Source organism: Equus caballus, chromosome 26, assembly GCF_041296265.1.
Source record: "Equus caballus isolate H_3958 breed thoroughbred chromosome 26, TB-T2T, whole genome shotgun sequence".
NCBI classification, from domain to species: domain Eukaryota; kingdom Metazoa; phylum Chordata; class Mammalia; order Perissodactyla; family Equidae; genus Equus; species Equus caballus.
Genome location: NC_091709.1, coordinates 37,066,426 through 37,085,849, shown reverse-complemented (window position 1 = coordinate 37,085,849; position 19,424 = coordinate 37,066,426). Strand labels below are relative to the sequence as shown.

Genomic DNA, 19,424 nt, shown 5'->3' with positions numbered 1-19,424 from the left:
ATTACTGTAGCTTTGTAATATGTTTTGAAGTCAGGGATTGTGATGCCTCCAGCTTTGTTCTTGTTTCTCAGGATTTTTTTGGCTATTCAGGGTCTTTTGTTGCCCTTTATGAATTTTAAGATTCTTTGTTCTACTTCTGTGAAGAATGTCATTGGGATTCTGATTGGGATTGATTTGAATCTGTAGATTGCTTTAGGTAATATGGCCATTTTAGCTATGTTTATTTTTTCAATACATGTACATTGAATATATTTCCATTTCTTTATGTCATTATCAATTTCTTTCAGTAATGTCCTATGGTTTTCCTTGTATAGGTCTTTCACCTCCTTGGTTAAATTTATTCCTACATATTTATTTTTTTTGTTGTGATTGTAAATGGGGTTGTATTCTTGAGTTCTCTTTCTATTAGTTTGTTATTAGAGTATAGAAATGCCAGTGATTTTTGTATGTTCACTTTGAATCCTGCAACTTTGCTGTAGTTGTCGATTATTTCTAATAGTTTTCTGATGGATTCTTTAGCATTTTCTGTATATAAAATCATATCGTCTGCAAAGAGTGAGAGTTTCACTTCTTCAGTGCCTGTCTGGATTCCTTTGATTTCTTTTTCCTGCCTAATTGCTCTGGCCAAAACCTCTAGTACTATGTTGAATAACAGTGGTGAGAGTGGGCACCCTTGTCTTGTTCCTGTTCTCAGCGGGATGGCTTTCAGTTTTTCCCCACTGAGTGAGATGTTGGCAGTGGGTTTGTCATATATGACCTTTATTATTTTTGAGGTATTCTTCTTCTATACCCATTTTATTGAGAGTTTTTATCATGAACGATGTTGGATCTTGTCAAGTGCTTTATCTGCATCTATAGAGATGATCATGTGTTTTTCATTCCTCCTTTTGTTAATATGGTGTCTCACATTGACTGATTTGTGGATTTTGAACCATTCCTATGTCCCTGGTATGAATCTCACTTGATCATGGCATATGATCTTTTTAATGTATTGCTGTATTCGGTTTGCCAATATTTTGTTGAGGATTTTTGCATCTATGTTCATCAGCAATATTGGCCTGTAATTTTCCTTCTTTATGTTATACTTGTCTGGTTTTGGGATCAGGGTGATGTTGGCCTCGTAGAATGTGTTAGGAATATTTCTGTCTTCCTCAATTTTTGGAATAGTTTGAGAAGAATAAGTAATAAATTGTCTTTGAATGTTTGGTGGAATTCTCCAGAGAAGCCATCTGGTCCTGGACTTTTACTTTTGGGGAGGTTTTTTGTTACTGTTTCAATGTCTTTACTTGTGATTGTCCTATTCAGATTCTCTGTTTCTTCTTTTTTCAGTTTTGGAAGGTTGTAAGAGTCTAAGAATTTATCCATTTCTTCTAGATTGTCAAGTTTGTTCATGTATAGTTTTTCATAATATTCTCTTATAATCTTTTGTATTTGTGTAGTATCCATTGTAATTGCTCCTCTTTCATTTCTAATTTTATTTATTTGAGCCTTCTCTTTTTTCTTTGTGAGTCTGGCTAAGGGTTTGTCAGTTTTGTTTATCCTCTCAAAGAACCAGCTCCTTGTTTCATTGATTCTTTTTACAGTCTTTTTTGTTTCAATTTCATTTATTTCTGCTCTTATTTTTATTATTCCCCTCCTGCTGACTTTGGGCTTTGTTTGTTCTTCTTTTTCTAATTCTGTTAGGTGCAGTTTAAGATTGTTTATTTGAGCTTTTTCTTGTTTGTTAATGTGAGCCTGTATTGCTATAAATTTCCCTCTTAGGACTGCTTTTGCTGCATCCCGTAAGAGTTTGTATGGTGTGTTTTCATCCTCATTTGTCTCCAAATATTTTTTGATTTTTCCCTTTATTTCTTTGATGACCCATTGGTTGTTCAGTAGCTTGTTTAGTCTCCACATTTTCGTTCCTTTTCAAGCTTTTTTCTTATAGTTGATTTCTAGTTTCATGGCATTATGGTCAGAAAAGATAGTAGATATGATTTCAATCTTCTTAAATTTATTGAGGTTTGTCTTGTTTCCCAATATATGGTCTGTCCTTGAGAATGTTCCATGTGCACTTGAGAAGAATGTATATTCTGCTGTTTTTGGATGGAGTGCTCTATATATGTCTGTTAAGTTCATCTGGTCTAGTATTTTGTTTTAATTCCACTATCTCCTTGTTGATGTTTTACCTGGATGATCTATCCATTGGTGTCAGTGGGGTTTTGAGGTCCCCTACTATTACTGTGTTGTCATTGATATCTCCTTTTAGGTTTGTTAATAGTTGCTTTATGTACTTTGGTGCTCTGTGTTGGGTGCATACATTTTATAAGTGCTATGTCTTCTTGGTGGAGAGTCCCTTTTATCGTTACATCCTGCCCCTCTATGTCTCCCCTTACCAGTTTTATCTTGAAGTCTACTTTGTCTGATATGAGTATCCTTGTATGCACTTAATTTGTCTATGAAATTCTTTAGCAGCTTTTCTACTTTAAGTCTATTCAGCTTAGTTTACATAGAGACGTTATATTTTACAAATTTGTGTTCAGTCAGTTATACAATATGTAACCAAATTACCTAATTAAAACTATAGCATGTTTAAATGGTTTTGGAGATGTGACAGCTGACTCTTGGTAAGCATAGAGCTCATTTGTGGAGGCAGAAGTGCTTGGGCATATTAAAAAGGAATATTGGCAGAGAGAATGAAACACGTCAGGTAATCAGGGAGCTGGTTAGTGGAGGTTAGTTCAGAGAGCTTCAGTTGAACATAATTATTGTGGATGACAGAAACAGGTCATCCATTCCCAGATAATAAATTTTTCGTCTTGCACTGAGAGCAGAACTTCAGAATCTTACACAGATTTGATTAGCTTCACCTTATATGCTGTAAAGAATAAGTCAACAAGGGATTCTTATTTTTTATATTTTAACATGCGAAACTCAAAGTAAAAATATTTTATGTTTCATTTGTGATCTGTAGAAAAAGAGGGATGTTAAAGAGCAGGCGTCGTGCTCAGCCAGAGTATTAGTGTTATTTTAATGACTTGGACTCCTTCTCAAGTTTTTTACAGGTTGGTGGATAATGATTGACGCAGCCGTGGTGTATCCTAAGCCAGAACAGTTGAACCATGCCTTTCACACATGTGGTGTATTTTCCACATTGGCTTTCTTCATGTAAGTATGAAGGTAATTCTCAATTCAAGATTATTTTTGTAAAAACATGTTTTCCTTTAAGTTTAATGCTATTTAGAATAACTTTTTAATTTAGTATATGGATTCCTCTTTAAAGATTGGCACTTGAGCTAACAACTGCTACCAATCTTCTTCTTTTTTTTTTTTCAGCTTTTTCTCCCCAGATCTCCCCAGTACGTAGTTGTATATTTTAGTTGTGGGTCCTTCTAGTTGTGGCATGTGGGATGCCACCTCAGCATGGCCTTGTGAGTGGTGCCAGGTCTGTGCCCAGGATTCGAACCGGCAAAACTCTGGGCTGCTGAAGTGGAGTGCACCAGCTTAACCACTTGGCCACACGGCTGGCCCCTGGATTCTTCTTTAACATTATAAATATATATATTTCCATTTTACTAAGATTTTTATCAAGAATGAGTGTTGAATTTAGTCATGTATCTTTTTAGCATCTATAAAAATTATGATTTTTCTCCTTATATTTGTTAAACTAGTTGATCACTATATTTTATCAGTCTCAAGATTATTTTTGATATTTTAATATATCTGAATATGAGGGTGCTGCTTATAGTCAATGGTATCTTAAAATTACAATTGATAATATCTTTTCTTTCTTGGCAGTGTAAAAAATAACGGTACATCTTAAAAATCAGTGGCATCTTAGATTTAATGGGATATATTACATTTCTAGCTTTTTTTATTAGTGAATCATCCTTGAGTATTGTAATACACTCAGCTTTCACTGTGGAGTATTATTGTTCTTAATGTGTTGCTTGACTGCCAGTATTTGGAGGGCAGGCAGGATTGGCCTCAAATGAGATTGATCTGTGGCTTTTCTTTTTTATTAAATCATTTTCAGATTTATCTGTTATCTCACTTCATAAAAGAGTTTGGAAGCTTTTTATGGATGTCTTTTAATAATTTTTAAAAATAAGTTAAACAGTAAGATTATATAATTTCCTTATACTGTCAGGAGTTTTAAAAAAGATTCAATTGTAAAAGATGGAACTACTGATATCCATTCAGGATGCTAAGAAAAGGCAATTCCTGCTACAAATGCACTGTGCTCTAACAAAAATGGAAAGAGAAGCAAAATAAAGTGGGTCTGTTTATTGTATGTAGAGCACATGTTCTCTGAGTTTGAGAAATGGATCAGAGAAAATCACTTGACTTTTAGTACAAAGAGAAACTTTTTAGCTCTTGATTGTGATGAGAACCTTAAAATGGGATAACTCACACTGAGTCATTCATGCATGAATGTAAGAGGCAAAGGAATCAGAAAATTGGCCCGTCTTTCATAATCTCTGGAGACAAGGGATAGTAATCTTAAAATTGTGTGTTTTCTTGGTGTACTTTAGGACAGTAAGACTAATGTAACATTTCTATCCACTAGGATATTTGTTAAGTTAAAAGATATGTTCAGTTATTCATATACTGACCTTAGCTAGAAAATGTTTTCCTTCTCAATGATATGTAAGTATCTGTGAATATTTTAGCAGCATGAAAGCTTATTAGGTAATTTTGTATTGTTCTAGGATAAATGCTGTGTCCAACGCTCAGGTGAGAGGTGACAGCTATGAAAGCGGCTGTCTAGGAAGAACAGGTAAAGGCACTTTGAGTTGTGAATGTATATGCTGGCTAAAGGGATTTATCAGCAGAAAAAGCAAAGTGTCTAGCGAGTCTTTATTTAGGACTGATAGTGATTATATAGAAATTTTTTTTAACTTAAAAAAGTTATAGTGTTATTTAAATTCTTAAGACAGTTAAAGTTACTACCAGAAGTTACTATTTTTGTCATGTTATACTGCCCATAGTATATAGATACAACGTTACTGTTCAGAATCAGTGGATCTTGGACTCCAGATTACTCGTCTAGTGCTGATGATGGATTTATTCTCATCCTAAATGTTGACCAATAATAATAGTTACGAGATGGCTGACCATGATTACTAACAGCAAAGTGTGGACAATTAGGAAGTCAAACCTAGGACTACAGTGTTTTTCACATTCTGTTCTGGTCACCTGAGTAACTGCCCGCAGACTGCAACAAAATTGTTCAGAAGAAACATGCTGCCTGTCTATGTATAAAGTCTTTGTTTGGAATTTGAATTCTTTTGAATTGTCTTCCAGTGGTATTTTTCTTTTAGTCAGGTTATAACACATTCTTTTAGAATCCAGGGGGTTGTTTTCAGTGGAATTTCCATGCTCTATGTAAAAAGCACAGGCCTAGAAATCCTGTTTCTAACGTTTAAGGACTGGGGAGGGCGATTTGTGGTTTTGGTCAGACATTTGGAGTAGGTGGGAGAGGAATTTTGAAGGCTGATTAAGAATAATAGCAAATACTTGTAGAATGCTTAGTGTGTACCAAAGACTGTTCTGAATGCTTTACACATATTAACTCATTTAATTGTCACTATAGTCCTGTGAGGTAAGTGCTCTTATTGTCCTCATGTTTACATGAGGGAACTAAGGCACGGAGAGCTTAATTAACTTGTCCAAAGTCACAAAGCAAGTAAGTGGTAGAGCCAGGATTTGAATACCGACAGTCTGGCCCCAGAGCCAGTGCTTTTAGCCACCAGGCTATGCTTGTTTCTAGTCGAGAACTGTTTGGTCTCTTTGTCTGGTTAGTGCTGTGTATGTGTGTATATGTGTATATATATTTATTTTTGTCAGTTTGATGGAGTTTAATAAATATAAAATAAAGTCACCAATTTAGAATGTACAGTTTGATGAGTTTTAATGAATGCAGACAGTTGTGTAACTACCACTGCCGTCATGAAATAGAACATTTCCATTACTCCAGAAAGTTCCCTCGTCCCCATTTGCAGCTAATCCCCATCCCCACACCTCCTGGCCACCACTGGTCTCCTTTCTATTACTGTAGTTTTGCCTTTTCTAGAATTTCATGTGAATGGAATTATAAAGTAAGTATCATTACATTTTAAACCAAATAAAGGAGCTGTGATGAGCTTAGCTTTTTAAAAACATTAAAAATTTTTTTTGGTGGTAAGAACACTTAGCATGAGCTCTAGAGACCCTCTGGACAAATTTTTCAGTGCACAGTATAGTATTGCTAATGTGGTGGACAGCAGATCTCCAGAACTTACTCATCTTGCGTAACTGAAACTTTATACCCATTGAACACCAACTTCCTGTTTCTTCCTCCCCTGGCCCCTGGCAGCCACCATTCTACTCTCTCTTGCTATGAGTTTGACTATTTCAGATACCTCATATAACGGGAATTGTGCCTGAAAAAAGAAGGAAATCTTGCTATATGCAACAACACAGATGAGCCCGGAGGAGATTATGCTAAGTGAAATAAACCAGTTACAGGAGGACAAATTTGCTTTCTTTTCTACCTGATGCTTTAAATGTTGATACAGATTTTATGACTTCTCTCCCATTGGGATCCTTGAATTGGGGAGGAGGGGGTATAGTGACAAATGACAGATGAACCTAAGTTAAAAGTGCCCTGTGTGTGTGTGAACACGCATGTCTAGTGCCCCTGCCTCAGCAGGTAATGTCAGGAATGAGGGAGAGTACAGAATAATACAGCATGTATTAGCAGGTAAAATGTTGGACATAGGAAACACAGTAAGTTCATTTGGTCATTTTTCTTTAAAGAAGATTCCACAGACATTGCTGTGGGTTATATTAGTATTAGCTATTTTCTATAGGAAATTTCATTGTAACTTACCCAAAGTTTTTTAGCTTAAATGTAAAACTTGTATTTGCCTTGGGTCTGTCTGGTTCCAAAGCCCATAGTTTTTACCCTCACCAATTGGCTATTACATTTTATTCCATGATTTTTCCCTACCCATTAAAATTCACAATACAGTTTATATTTATAAGTGGTGCATATGTGTAAATTCTGTCTAGTGCTTCAGAAATTAAGGGCAAACTGTCTTATGGGACGGTGGTCCCATAAGCTTAGTACCATATAGTGTAGGTGTGTAGATGGCTATACCATCTAGGTTTGTGTAAGCGCATTCTGCGATGCTTGCACAACAAAAAAATCGCCTGACAACTGATTTCTCAGAATGTATCCCCATCCTTAAGCAACGCCTGACTGTAATAAATATACTACAAATGAAACTGCTGAATGGTAAAGCTACAAAAAGGAATGGGAGCTAGGTAGAAAAAAGATTGTGTACTTAGAATCTAGGACAAGATGGATGCTCTTGATTGTTCATTAACTTTGACACTGAGCCTCCTTGTAATCAAAGCAAAAAAGAGAAGATGTTATAGTTTTTTATTTTTTGCTATACAAAAGCATACTGATTTTTCAAGGGAAATTTTTTCTTGTGTATTTGAAAATTTGTGTGTGGTCATATATAAAGGACATGAGTGAAAATAATTCCAAGCGTTTTTGACGTTTTACTCACTTTAGATAAAAGCCGTGATTGAATATAGTTTGGAGAATATCTTTCTCCAAGGAACTAATCATTACTTTATATTTATGGAGTTCTGCTTAGTATTATAATAAAACTCAGATAATCTAGAGACCTATTTCTGTCAAATATCAGCTGTTCTAAGCATGCTGAGCTTTGATCAGTGCTTCCTTTGTATCTGGAGTCTAAAACATATGAATTTCTGTTCACTTAGTAGCAGATTATCTGCAATCGAGGCAACTTTGCTTTCTCTTGTGGTAGTTGGCTTGGGTTCTATTTTCACCTCAGCGGAGCTTTATTTCCCGTCCACAGGGTGATGGGCTGTCAGTATACCTGTGATCAGGGTCTGGCACAGAGGTTAACCTGCTTTCCTACAAATGTGTCGAATCTACTCAAATGTCCAGACAATTGCTTTAGTGAGATTCTGTTGTGTAGATTCTAGAAGTTCATACAGTAGAGAGGTGAAGAGATGCTTCTGACCTTGAACTTTTCAGGGGTGTGTGGTGCAGTTTGACTGCCTCAGCCATAGAAAGAGACTGAATATACTTTTGAAGAATGGCTCCTGTTTACACCATATTAAATAACGGCATGATTTTAACATTGATGAAAAGGGGGCACATTGGTCCTTATTCATTTGTAGTCTCTCCTTCCTGTGTGGTGATGGTTATCTGAAATACACTTGCTACTTTTAATAGAGCAATTACTTTGAAAATGTATATAACAGGGTAATTTTTCAGTTAGGATTTAATTAGTTTCATAAAAAAATTACTTATGAAGCTTGCCTGGTTTAGTTTACTCAGCTATTAGTGTCTCTAGCCAGTGGAAAGGTAACTTTCTCTTTTTCCCTTTCTGGGTATGGCTTAACCCCTTTTAGGTTTTTTGGGGTTTTTTAAAAATCCTCATTCAGTTAATTGTTAGAGCAGGTGTATATAAATATGTTACTGTCTTCAATATGCATAACATATATTAGGTTAACAGTGTTTCTAGTGTTGTGTATTCCTAAGATGTAGAGCTGTGGAAATGAGCAAAATCATAAATCCTCTTGTTCATACAGGTGCTCGAGTTTGGCTCTTCATTGGTTTCATGTTGATGTTTGGGTCACTTATTGCTTCCATGTGGATTCTTTTTGGTGCATATGTTACCCAAAGTAAGTATTTATTCCTCCTTTATTTCATAGGAGAGATTCAGATATGTCTTCTATATTTGACTTAGTCTCAACTCCATCTGGAGTAAAATTTAGTTTAATTATTCAGTTAACTTGAAGGTCTGACTCTGTGTGAAGGTATGTGAGCTGTTTAATAAAACTTCTCAGTGGGGCCGTTGAGTGCAGTGGGACAGCCTGGTTAGGAAATCCGAGCCTCTGACAAAACCGTAACTCTCAGCCATCTCTAGAGTTTCTGATCTCCTTCCTTCCCCTGGACAGCTAGGCTCCATACGCGAGGCTGTTTACTGAGGGTTGTAGTGATAAGAGCGAGAAACCTGTCCAGGTTTGCAGTCACTTATACACAATTCTAAAATCCACAAAGTGCTGAAAGTGAAGTTTTTCATAACTAGTTTGGCAGCAAAGCCTGACCTAAATTGATATGAGGCTGATTATGGTCTTTATTCCATGTAATAAGTATTCAGGTCTTTTCTTGCAGGAATATGGTTGTATTTGCTGGTCCAAACTCAGCTAGGGGTGCTTTGTAATATTTATGCCCCATGTTACCATTCTTAAATCTGAAAAATTCTGAATTCCAGAACATACTTTACCCCAAGGATATCAGATAAGGGGTTGTGGACCCCAAGATCTTTCTTTCCAGTGATACCGCCTTCTCTCTAACCCCAGCCGGTCATTTTTCAGTTATAGGTACAGGAGGAGTTTTCTTTTTGAGGAAGATTAGCCCTGAGCTAACATCTGCTTCCAATCCTCCTCTTTTTGCTGAGGAAGACTGGCCCTGAGCTAACATCCATGCCCATCTTCCTCTACTTTCTATGTGGGACGCCTGCCACAGCATGGCTTGCCAAGCAGTGCCATGTCTGCCCCCAGTATCCAAATCGGTGAACCCTGGGCTGCTGAAGCGGAATGTGCAAACAAACCGCTGCGCCGCAGGGCAGACCCCAAGAGGAGTTTTTTAAGGGCAAGACTGAAGATGTGTGTGTAGCCTTCATGTGGAAACTTGCTGCAGTGCAGTGCGCTCATAGTGCGCCATCCTGAGTTTTCTGGCTGTTCAGGCGCCACAGCTTTCATTCAGGGAGGGGTTGAAAAGTACGACCCAGGCCTAGCACGTACCTCTGGAAGCATCAGAGGAACCTTTTCACTGGCTCTCTCCCTTCACTCCAAAGACAGAGTCAGTTTCAGATAACACAGCTTAGTTATCTTCCGGCCCCTCTATCTCTGGAATCTTTTTGTCTCTCTGCTAAACTGTCGCATCTCCTTGTCTGACCCACAGCTGACTTTTTAATACTCTTGATAGGATCCCTTAATTCCTGTAGTTTGATCAGTGGATGATCTTTAGAATACCTCTGTCTTTCACCTGGCACAAAGTCAGTACAGGAGGATAGAGGTTGACTAATGTTTAAATAATACTCCTCACCAGATATATCCAAAATGTGTTATTTTAGCTAATTAAAAATACTAACGGAGCACACAGTTATAGTATGAAACTCATTTGAAGGAAAGTGCTTTTTTATAAAACACTTTATTGAGATATAATTTGCATATCATGTAATTCGTGCATTTTAAGTGTATGTACAGTTCACGGTTTTTAGTATATTCACAGAGTTGTGCTACCATCACCACAATCCAGTTTTAGAACATTTTTACCACCCCAGAAAGAAACCCCTTACCCATTAGCAGTCACTCCCCGTTACCCTTCTCCACAAGCCCTAGGCAACTGCTAATCTACTGCTGTCTCTAGATTTGCCCATTTCATATAGATGGAATCCTATAGTGAAGTGCATTTGAAGCTCATTTGATCCCTGACTCTGAGAAGCGTGGGCTGGGTTGGAAAGTCTCCATAGTTACTTGAAGCAACACATGAAACTTTCCCGTTTCTATTATGAAAAGAGGAATAAATTATTCCCGAAAGGCGTGTAGGGAAGTATTAAGTTTGTAAAGGTTGTACACTCATTTGTATCTTAATCTTTAAAGAACTAGTACATATTGAGATATTTCTCAATTATGGATCTCCACATTTCTACAGCATTTTTTTTCTGTTTGTAAACTGAATATGCTTTTACTTCAGACAGCATTTTAAGCACATATTTCAAATGTTTCACTGTACAGATTTTCTTGAGCTGTTAATAATCGTAATAGCAGCTAACATTTATGTAGCAGTTTATGGGCCAGGTACTGTTGTAAGCACTATACACAGTCACACATTGCTCACACTCTGTGGGGTGGGTGCTGTTATAATGCCCATTTTACTGCTGAGGAAACTGAGGCATAATGAGGTTAAGTAATTTGCTCATGCTCATACATTTAGTCAGTGGTAGAGTCAGGATTCAAATCCAAGTGTCTGGCTCAACTTGGAGCTCTTAACCATGCTGCTATATTATTTTCTATGATGTTCTATGATATCAAAAGCTAAAAATTGAACATTTCTTCATCTTATCCAGTATTTTAAGTCAACATTTACAGTTTTATAAAAGTTAAATAACCACGAAAATTTAAGTCGTTTCCAATTTTTTCTTTTCCTGTGAAGATAGTGACCATTTCCTTCAGGAGCAATTCAGTGAAAGAACATTGAATTATAATGACCTTTTTTTTTTAGCTTATTTTTTTATTTATTTTTTGCTGAGGAAGATTTGCCCTGAGCTAATATCTGTTGCCAGTCTTCCTCTATTTTGGATGTGAGCTGCCACCACAGCATGGCCACAGACGAGTAGTGTAGGTCTGTGCCTGGGAACCGAACCTGGGCTGCCAAAGCAGAGTGCACCAAACTTATCCACTAGACCGGCAGGGCTGGCCCGATGATCCTTTTTATATCTGTTGTGTTTTTACAATAAAACTCCTGAATCCATGAAAGGAAATGAATGAACAGACTATTAAATCATCAAGAATTTAATCGTATCTTCCTAACATTTTGTATTTCTGTATTGGCCATAGGAAGTGAAGAACTGAGCTGCTGCTTCCTCAGCAGTTTTGGTGCAACTAGAACTATAGCGATTACTTTAGACAGAAAGGAAACCTGATAAGTTCACTGTTGTTCATCCAGAGTGGGAGCAATGCTTTGTTTTGGGAGAATGAGATTGGCATTTTCTTATTTGTTTCATTACAGATTTCTTAGAGTTAATGAATAATAGCAGTATTTTGTAATATACAGAGCATGTCATTATGAATGGCGCTAGTACTTTGTTACTGCTGTTTGCCTTTTGTAATCTTCTAATCTGTTTTACTTTTTATGTGCAGACACTGATGTTTATCCAGGACTAGCTGTGTTTTTTCAAAATGCACTTATATTTTTTAGGTAAGTTGCCTGATTTCTTAACCACACCTGTAACATTTACAGAAATGTCATCTTTATTATAAGAACAGCATATGCAGTGGAACGTGTAAATCCTTTGGATTAGTTACCATTTATACAACTTCTTTTAAAAGGTGAAAATTTGTCTCTTGCATAAGTGCATACATAAGCCATTTAATTAGGAGTCCTCTATGTGCCAGGACCTCAGCTGGATGCTTTAAGTATGTTACCTTTTGAATTCTCATTTAATTATCTTAAGTACATAAGCCAGGTGGTGGTCCCATTTTCATAGATGAGGAAATAGGCTGGAGCTTACTTAAGGACACGCAGCTAGCAAATGCAGAGCTGGGATTTGGACCCACGCTGCTGCTTCCATAGCCTGTGTTTTGTTAAAAAATTGTATCAGGTACTTTTATTAAAAAAAGAAAAAATAAATAAGAATTAATACATTGTATGAATGTCATATACAAAACTTGGTTGGGGAATTGGAGTTTTTGATTAAGTTTTTAAGATTAAGCATAAAAATAAAACAATATTAAAAGTATTTTTTAGGGGCAGTCTTCTAAAAAGCCCTCAAAATGAAACCTGTATCCTGTGATTTTCAGAATGAATGTCTTTTAATGTAAAGATAGGTAATTTAGGCATCGATTTATAAAATTATATCCCCCCAACCCTACAAAATCATGCAGATCTAAGTCTTGAAGAACACTGGCTTTAAGCAGTTTGCTTATGATATACTATGGTGTAGTTTTCTTCTTACTTCTCCTTGGAGTTGATGAGTTTCTAGGATCTGTGGCTTTATAGTTTTCATCACATTTGGAATCTTTTCAGCCATTATTTCTTCAATATTTTTTCTGTCCACCCTGCCCTCCTGGGATTCCCCTCACATGTATATTGGGCTGTTAAAGTCGGCCCGCAGCTCACTAACGCCTGGCTTTTTCTTCATGTTTGTTCGCGCTCTGTTTCGGCAGGGATAGTTTCTGTTGTATCTGTACGTCTTCTGATCTGCTGCAGTGCCTAGTTTACTGTTACTCCCGTCCATCTCAAACATCATACTGTGCATCTCTGTTAGCTTGATTAGGGTCTTTTTTTATATTTTCCATGTCTCTCCTTAACATGCTCATGCTTTCCTCTACCTTCTTGAACATGTGAAGTGTGTTTATAACTATTTCAGTGTCCCTGTCTAAGTGTGTTAATTCTGAGTCTATTCCTAGTGATTGTTTCTATTTTCTCTTCATTTTGGGTGTCTTTCCCCCTCTTTGCTTCTTTGCATGCAGCTGGTTGGGGGCTGGATTTCTGGTATTCCTTAACGTTTTTGAGCTTTGTTCTGGATGCAGTTAGGTCCCTTGGAACAGTTTGATCCTCTCAAATCTTGCTTTTAAGTTTTGTTGGCAGGACCAGAGCAGCTTTAGTCTATGACTGATTTATCCCCTTACTGAGACAATACTCTTCTGAGTATTCTTCCTGATGCTCCTTGTATTCTGAGGTTTTCCACTCTGCTTGGGAGATTGTGCAGTCTTCCCAGGCCTGTGGGAGCTCTGGAAATTGTTCTTTCCAGTGGTTCTTTCCCTTTTCTTGAGTAGTTTCCTCAGACGATCAGTACTTGGCGGAAGACTCAAGGGAAACCCCCTGCAGATCTCCTGAGCTCCCTCTCTCTTTAGCTCTCTCTACTCTGCCTTGCAAATTCTAGCCACTTTGGACTCCTTGAACTCTTGGCTCCATTTTCTCAACTTGGGGAGGCTGCTGTGCTCCACCTGGGTTCCCTCTTGTTGCACTGTGGCCTGGACACTCATGGTTTTGAAAGATGTTTGACAGCTTGTGCTATGTTGTTATTGTACTTCTAGGCCGCAACCTTCTGAGGATACAGTAACTTTTCATGAAGAGATCTTAGGCACTGTTTAGAGAGCAAATCTAAATTCAAATTCAGCCCTTTGCAGTGGTAGATGACTTTGCATAAATGACAGGTGGATGAAGAGAAACCTTGTATGTATAAAGGCCTGTGCTCATGTGGGCAGTGACTACTGCATCAGCACTGTACTCTGCCCAGGGGCTGGCAAGTTGTCTAGCCAGCTGTGTGCTTCCTGTGTGCTGGGCCTGTTCTGAGCACCCAAATGCAGCTCCTGCTTCTTTGGCCGCTCTTCCTCTGTTCCTTGTGCCAGCTGATCCTCCAGCCCTGGCCATGAACTTTCAGTTTCTGAAGGCTGTGTTCTAGGCCTCTTCTCTACTCTTTCTTTCTCTCTCTAGGTGAGCTCCTTTATGCTCAGGACTTCGCTTACTGCCCGTCTGCCAGTGAGTCCCCGATGTCTGTCTCCAAGTCTAAACTGTGTATCCAGATTCCTCTTTATCACCTCTTAGGTAGCTGACATTTGAAATCTAACACTTCCAACATGCCCACAGGTCAACTCATGGTCCAGGGTGCTCTCTCTGCTCCTGCCTCGTCCCCCGCCCTTTGCTGAGATAATGCCCACTCTTCCTTTAGATCTCAGTTCATGGTCCAGGGTGCTCTCTCTGCTCCTGCCTCGTCCCCCGCCCTTTGCTGAGATAATGCCCACTCTTCCTTTAGATCTCAGTTCATGGTCCAGGGTGCTCTCTCTGCTCCTGTCTCGTCCCCCGCCCTTTGCTGAGATAATGCCCACTCTTCCTTTAGATCTCAGTTCATGGTCCAGGGTGCTCTCTCTGCTCCTGTCTCGTCCCCCGCCCTTTGCTGAGATAATGCCCACTCTTCCTTTAGATCTCAGTTCATGGTCCAGGGTGCTCTCTCTGCTCCTGCCTCGTCCCCCGCCCTTTGCTGAGATAGTGCCCGCTCTTCCTTTAGATCTCAGTTCATGGTCCAGGGTGCTCTCTCTGCTCCTGCCTCGTCCCCCGCCCTTTGCTGAGATAATGCCCGCTCTTCCTTTAGATCTCAGTTCATGGTCCAGGGTGCTCTCTCTGCTCCTGCCTCGTCCCCCGCCCTTTGCTGAGATAGTGCCCACTCTTCCTTTAGATCTCAGTTCATGGTCCAGGGTGCTCTCTCTGCTCCTGTCTCGTCCCCCGCCCTTTGCTGAGATAGTGCCCACTCTTCCTTTAGATCTCAGTTCATGGTCCAGGGTGCTCTCTCTGCTCCTGCCTCGTCCCCCGCCCTTTGCTGAGATAGTGCCCGCTCTTCCTTTAGATCTCAGTTCATGGTCCAGGGTGCTCTCTCTGCTCCTGCCTCGTCCCCCGCCCTTTGCTGAGATAATGCCCGCTCTTCCTTTAGATCTCAGTTCATGGTCCAGGGTGCTCTCTCTGCTCCTGCCTCGTCCCCCGCCCTTTGCTGAGATAGTGCCCGCTCTTCCTTTAGATCTCAGTTCATGGTCCAGGGTGCTCTCTCTGCTCCTGCCTCGTCCCCCGCCCTTTGCTGAGATAGTGCCCACTCTTCCTTTAGATCTCAGTTCATGGTCCAGGGTGCTCTCTCTGCTCCTGCCTCGTCCCCCGCCCTTTGCTGAGATAGTGCCCGCTCTTCCTTTAGATCTCAGTTCATGGTCCAGGGTGCTCTCTCTGCTCCTGCCTCGTCCCCCGCCCTTTGCTGAGATAGTGCCCACTCTTCCTTTAGATCTCAGTTCATGGTCCAGGGTGCTCTCTCTGCTCCTGCCTCGTCCCCCGCCCTTTGCTGAGATAGTGCCCACTCTTCCTTTAGATCTCAGTTCATGGTCCAGGGTGCTCTCTCTGCTCCTGTCTCGTCCCCCGCCCTTTGCTGAGATAGTGCCCGCTCTTCCTTTAGATCTCAGTTCATGGTCCAGGGTGCTCTCTCTGCTCCTGTCTCGTCCCCCGCCCTTTGCTGAGATAGTGCCCGCTCTTCCTTTAGATCTCAGTTCAGCCACCACTTCCTCAAGAACACCTTCTTGACCTCTCTAACTAGGTCAGATCTTTATATTTTACTCTCTTGGTACCACGTGCCTTGCCTTTATAGCATTTTTTTGCAGCTGGAATTTGTCTCTCTCGTTAGAGTCTCAGCTGCGTTAGTGAGCACAGTTGTCTTGTTTTGACTCACGGTCACATTTCTAGCACTTACCCAGGTGCCTGTTGCCTGGCCAGTACTCAGTGTACAGTAATTATTTGTTAAATGGGTGAAGAAGTGCAGCGTGATCTGTTGTAGGGTGCTTCTGTTATTGTAGCTCAGATATGTAGGATCCTAGAGTTATAAAGTGGCCCTAGTGCCTGCTACTATGAGAAATGCCCCTTTTCTTACAAGTTTCCTATCTAGTAACCTTCTAGGCTTTAAGAAAGGATATTTAATTATGCTCAGCCATCAGGTCAACAAAGTGCTTTATAAAACAAGCAAATTCAGACCAGCACCACCCTACTCTTTAATTTTAGAAATTGATACAAAGGGATCAGTGAGTTACCTGCCAAAGGGTATTTAGAAAATGAATTCTTTGTTTCTTGTTCCATGTGTTTTTTCCTTATGATTTATTTTAATATCTTTCTAGCACTCTGATCTACAAATTTGGAAGAACTGAAGAGCTATGGACCTGAGATCACTTCTTAAATCACATTTTCCTTTTGTTATATTCTATTTGTAGATGAGTTTTTATCTCTCAGTATAATTTACACATTGCCAAATGGAATAGATTGTACTTTAAGTGTTTCGTTTCTTTACACTTTTATGCTCTGAGTTTTGAAATAGTTTTATGAAATTTCTGTCCTTTTTTTCATTGACTCGATTGTTGATATGTACATATTATAAGATTATATAGACGGGGTGACGACTATCCGTTTTTCATTCCTGAAGACTTAAAGCTGGGCCTGTTCCCTGAGCCAGGGTTGTATCATCATGTCATTTTAGGGTTAACTATTTTGTCTCAGTATCTCTGATTTCTGAAAACGTGCAAAAAATACAGCTCCATGTATCTGAAATAAGCACTGAGCCATTAAAAAGGCTATTTCAGCAAGTTGTAATTTATTTTGGCTTAAAAATGAGATTTTTTTTAAAGGAAAAATGTTTGTTCTTATGTATTATAAAGAAGTGGACTTTTATGTGAAGATTTTTTACATGGCTGAAGGACTAGTTTGAAAGCCTCTTTTAAAAACACTTCCTCTAATATGACTTGATTTGAGAGGGGATAATACATGATCAGATAGACTCAGTTTTGTATGCTTAATGTAAAAAGAGTGTAAGGCTGCTCAGCAGCATGCTTCTTGTAAAGCAGCTGAACTGACCTATCTACCAGGCTTCTCTTTTGACAGCTTACTGTTGTCTGACATTACAAAATTCCATGTCAAGCAAGTTTGAGACAACTGCAGTTTAAAAGCATGAAACATATAACAAAAAAGTGGAATAATTAGTTTCAAGATGAAGCACTTCTTCCCACAGGGAATTGTTATGACCTAGTGAAAAATTAGGCATTCCAGCCACTTAGTTACTGACTGCAAGTCTCTTTTCGCTCTAGCTCTCAAGCTTTGGGTGAACTCTTCCTGCAAAATATGCCTTTAACCTGAAAGTTCATACTCCAGTCAGAAGCTTTTTTGCTGAGTTTGAAACACTGTATTTGCACTGTGTGTTCGTTCCTAGGAGAAGCGTCAGAGGGAGACGTGGGTCTTTATTGCTACTTTGCTTTCCTTTGTTATGCAGGCTCGTGTTGTACTTTTTCTTCCAGAGCGATTTGATGAAGCCTCTTGTTCTAAGACAGAATACTATCAGTGGTATTATATGCAGCTTCTAACTCGAGCCTTATTTTGCTTAACTTCTCTCCTCTCGGAGAGAATTTGCCACGCACAGAGTATGAAGCAGTTGTGGAATGCTGTGCCTTTGTCTAGACACCATCTTGTGTAATTACTTCTTTCTGAGTCTTCGTCGTTTCCCTCAAAATGTCAGTAAACTTTGTCTCGCCTCCAACAAATTGTAAGACTGATTACTTGTTTCCACTCTCTTGTAACCTGTTGCAGTAAATGTTACTTCTCAACCATTCTAATATTATTAAATCTGTTGGAGAAAATGAGCCATAAAAATTGGTTTGCTGTTCATTTTTTAATTATTCAAGGGAACCTGGTCAAAGAAGCAGTTTATCTTTATAAAAGAAGGAGAAATATATTATACTCAGATTTGTAAAATGCTAGTATGAAGGCTACTGAAAGGCATCCCGGTAGACCGACCGAAAATAGTGATTGTTTTTTCTATTCTTGACTCTGGCATGAATTTGATTTTTAATTGTTAGCAAATCCACTTAATTTCTCTCTGCTTCCTTATTGTAGAAAAAGGAGACAATGTCAGTATCTACTCTTAGAGATAGTGTCAGTTAGAAAAGATAGAGTCCTTCATAATAATTTAAAAATACGTGTAATTCCCTTAATATAAGGATCTCCCTGTTAGACAGGTTCAATGGCTGTTGAATCCGAGTCTTTTGATGTTGTTTGTTAGACCAATATTACCAGAGCATTTTGTTTTATTAATTCTACTCCTTCTAAGATCCTCATTGTGTTCCTTGTGTTGTTACCACTGAAGAAAAAATACAGAGGCTAAATTTTTCCACGATATACATTTTTGACATGTAGCAACATAACGAAGTAGCAAAATTGAAGACTGCGAGAATTGATGCTATCAAACCACGTAGCGCTGGCTGCTTGAGCAAGAAGCCCACGAGTGCGACGGGGAGGCGTTGAACTCAGCTTCCCTACATTTTTCCATCATGGGAGGATTTTCAATCATAATGTCAACTCAGGAGCATTTTTTTTCATTGCTCCATATTAGATTTCATTACTTCATATCAAATAATCTCTGCCGATCTTAGACGTTTATGCCAGTTTTGCCTATACTCTCCTGTCATCGCACTCTGATTTTGATTCTGTTTAAAATTTATCAAAGAATAGGGCTGCTCTTTAGACATGTTAATTTCAAGTAACAACCTGTTAAATCCTAAGGGAGAAACATGGGATGCTAATTTTATTCTGCTCTGAACAATTAGTCACGTTTTGTTGTTAACAGCCTGTGCTGGTGTTTCAGAGCAGTCTCTTCACTGTATCATCTGTTCAGACAGGACAGATTGAAGCAGAAGCTGCTTGATAGAGAAGTTGAGTTACTTTGTCGATTGTTTTTCTTATTTCTTTGATTGAAAACAAAAGAATAGCCTGAAGTGATGGATGGGTTCACTGCTTTTCTGAAGAATTACTGAGGAAAATCAGAATATGCTTATTTAATCTTAGAGTAGTTCTTTACCTTGAGGAAATTGTAACACAATTTTTGCTTTTACAAGCACCCCCATCTTCCTAAAAATATTCGGTATCATATTTCCATTTTATTAAAAACAAGCTAATTTATATTTCCAGCTTGGTTCTTTGATATGTGAAGACAGTGTTTACTTTTCTTATCCTCCCTTCCCCTCAATTTCATTATGACCAAGCCCGAAATGTTTTCTCCACCTCTTTTCCCTTGCCCACGTTCTAAGTGTAATCAGTTCTCATGGTTCACAATAGG

General features: G+C 38.8%; 1 protein-coding gene across 16 annotated transcripts in view; it reads left to right on the top strand.

Annotated features, from left to right (window-relative positions):
* TMEM50B (transmembrane protein 50B) overlaps window positions 1-17,962 on the top strand; it is a 51,396-nt gene extending 33,434 nt beyond the window's left edge. For all 16 annotated transcript variants that reach the window (XM_023630061.2, XM_070252334.1, XM_023630062.2 and 13 more), the window contains 5 exons: window positions 3,035-3,147; window positions 4,692-4,759; window positions 8,602-8,694; window positions 11,941-11,998; window positions 16,444-17,962. In XM_023630061.2, the coding sequence (XP_023485829.1) occupies window positions 3,035-3,147; window positions 4,692-4,759; window positions 8,602-8,694; window positions 11,941-11,998; window positions 16,444-16,489 (378 nt within the window). In that variant the 3' untranslated portion in view covers window positions 16,490-17,962. The remainder of the gene's footprint in view (window positions 1-3,034; window positions 3,148-4,691; window positions 4,760-8,601; window positions 8,695-11,940; window positions 11,999-16,443) is intronic.
* The last annotated feature ends 1,462 nt before the right edge of the window (window positions 17,963-19,424 follow it).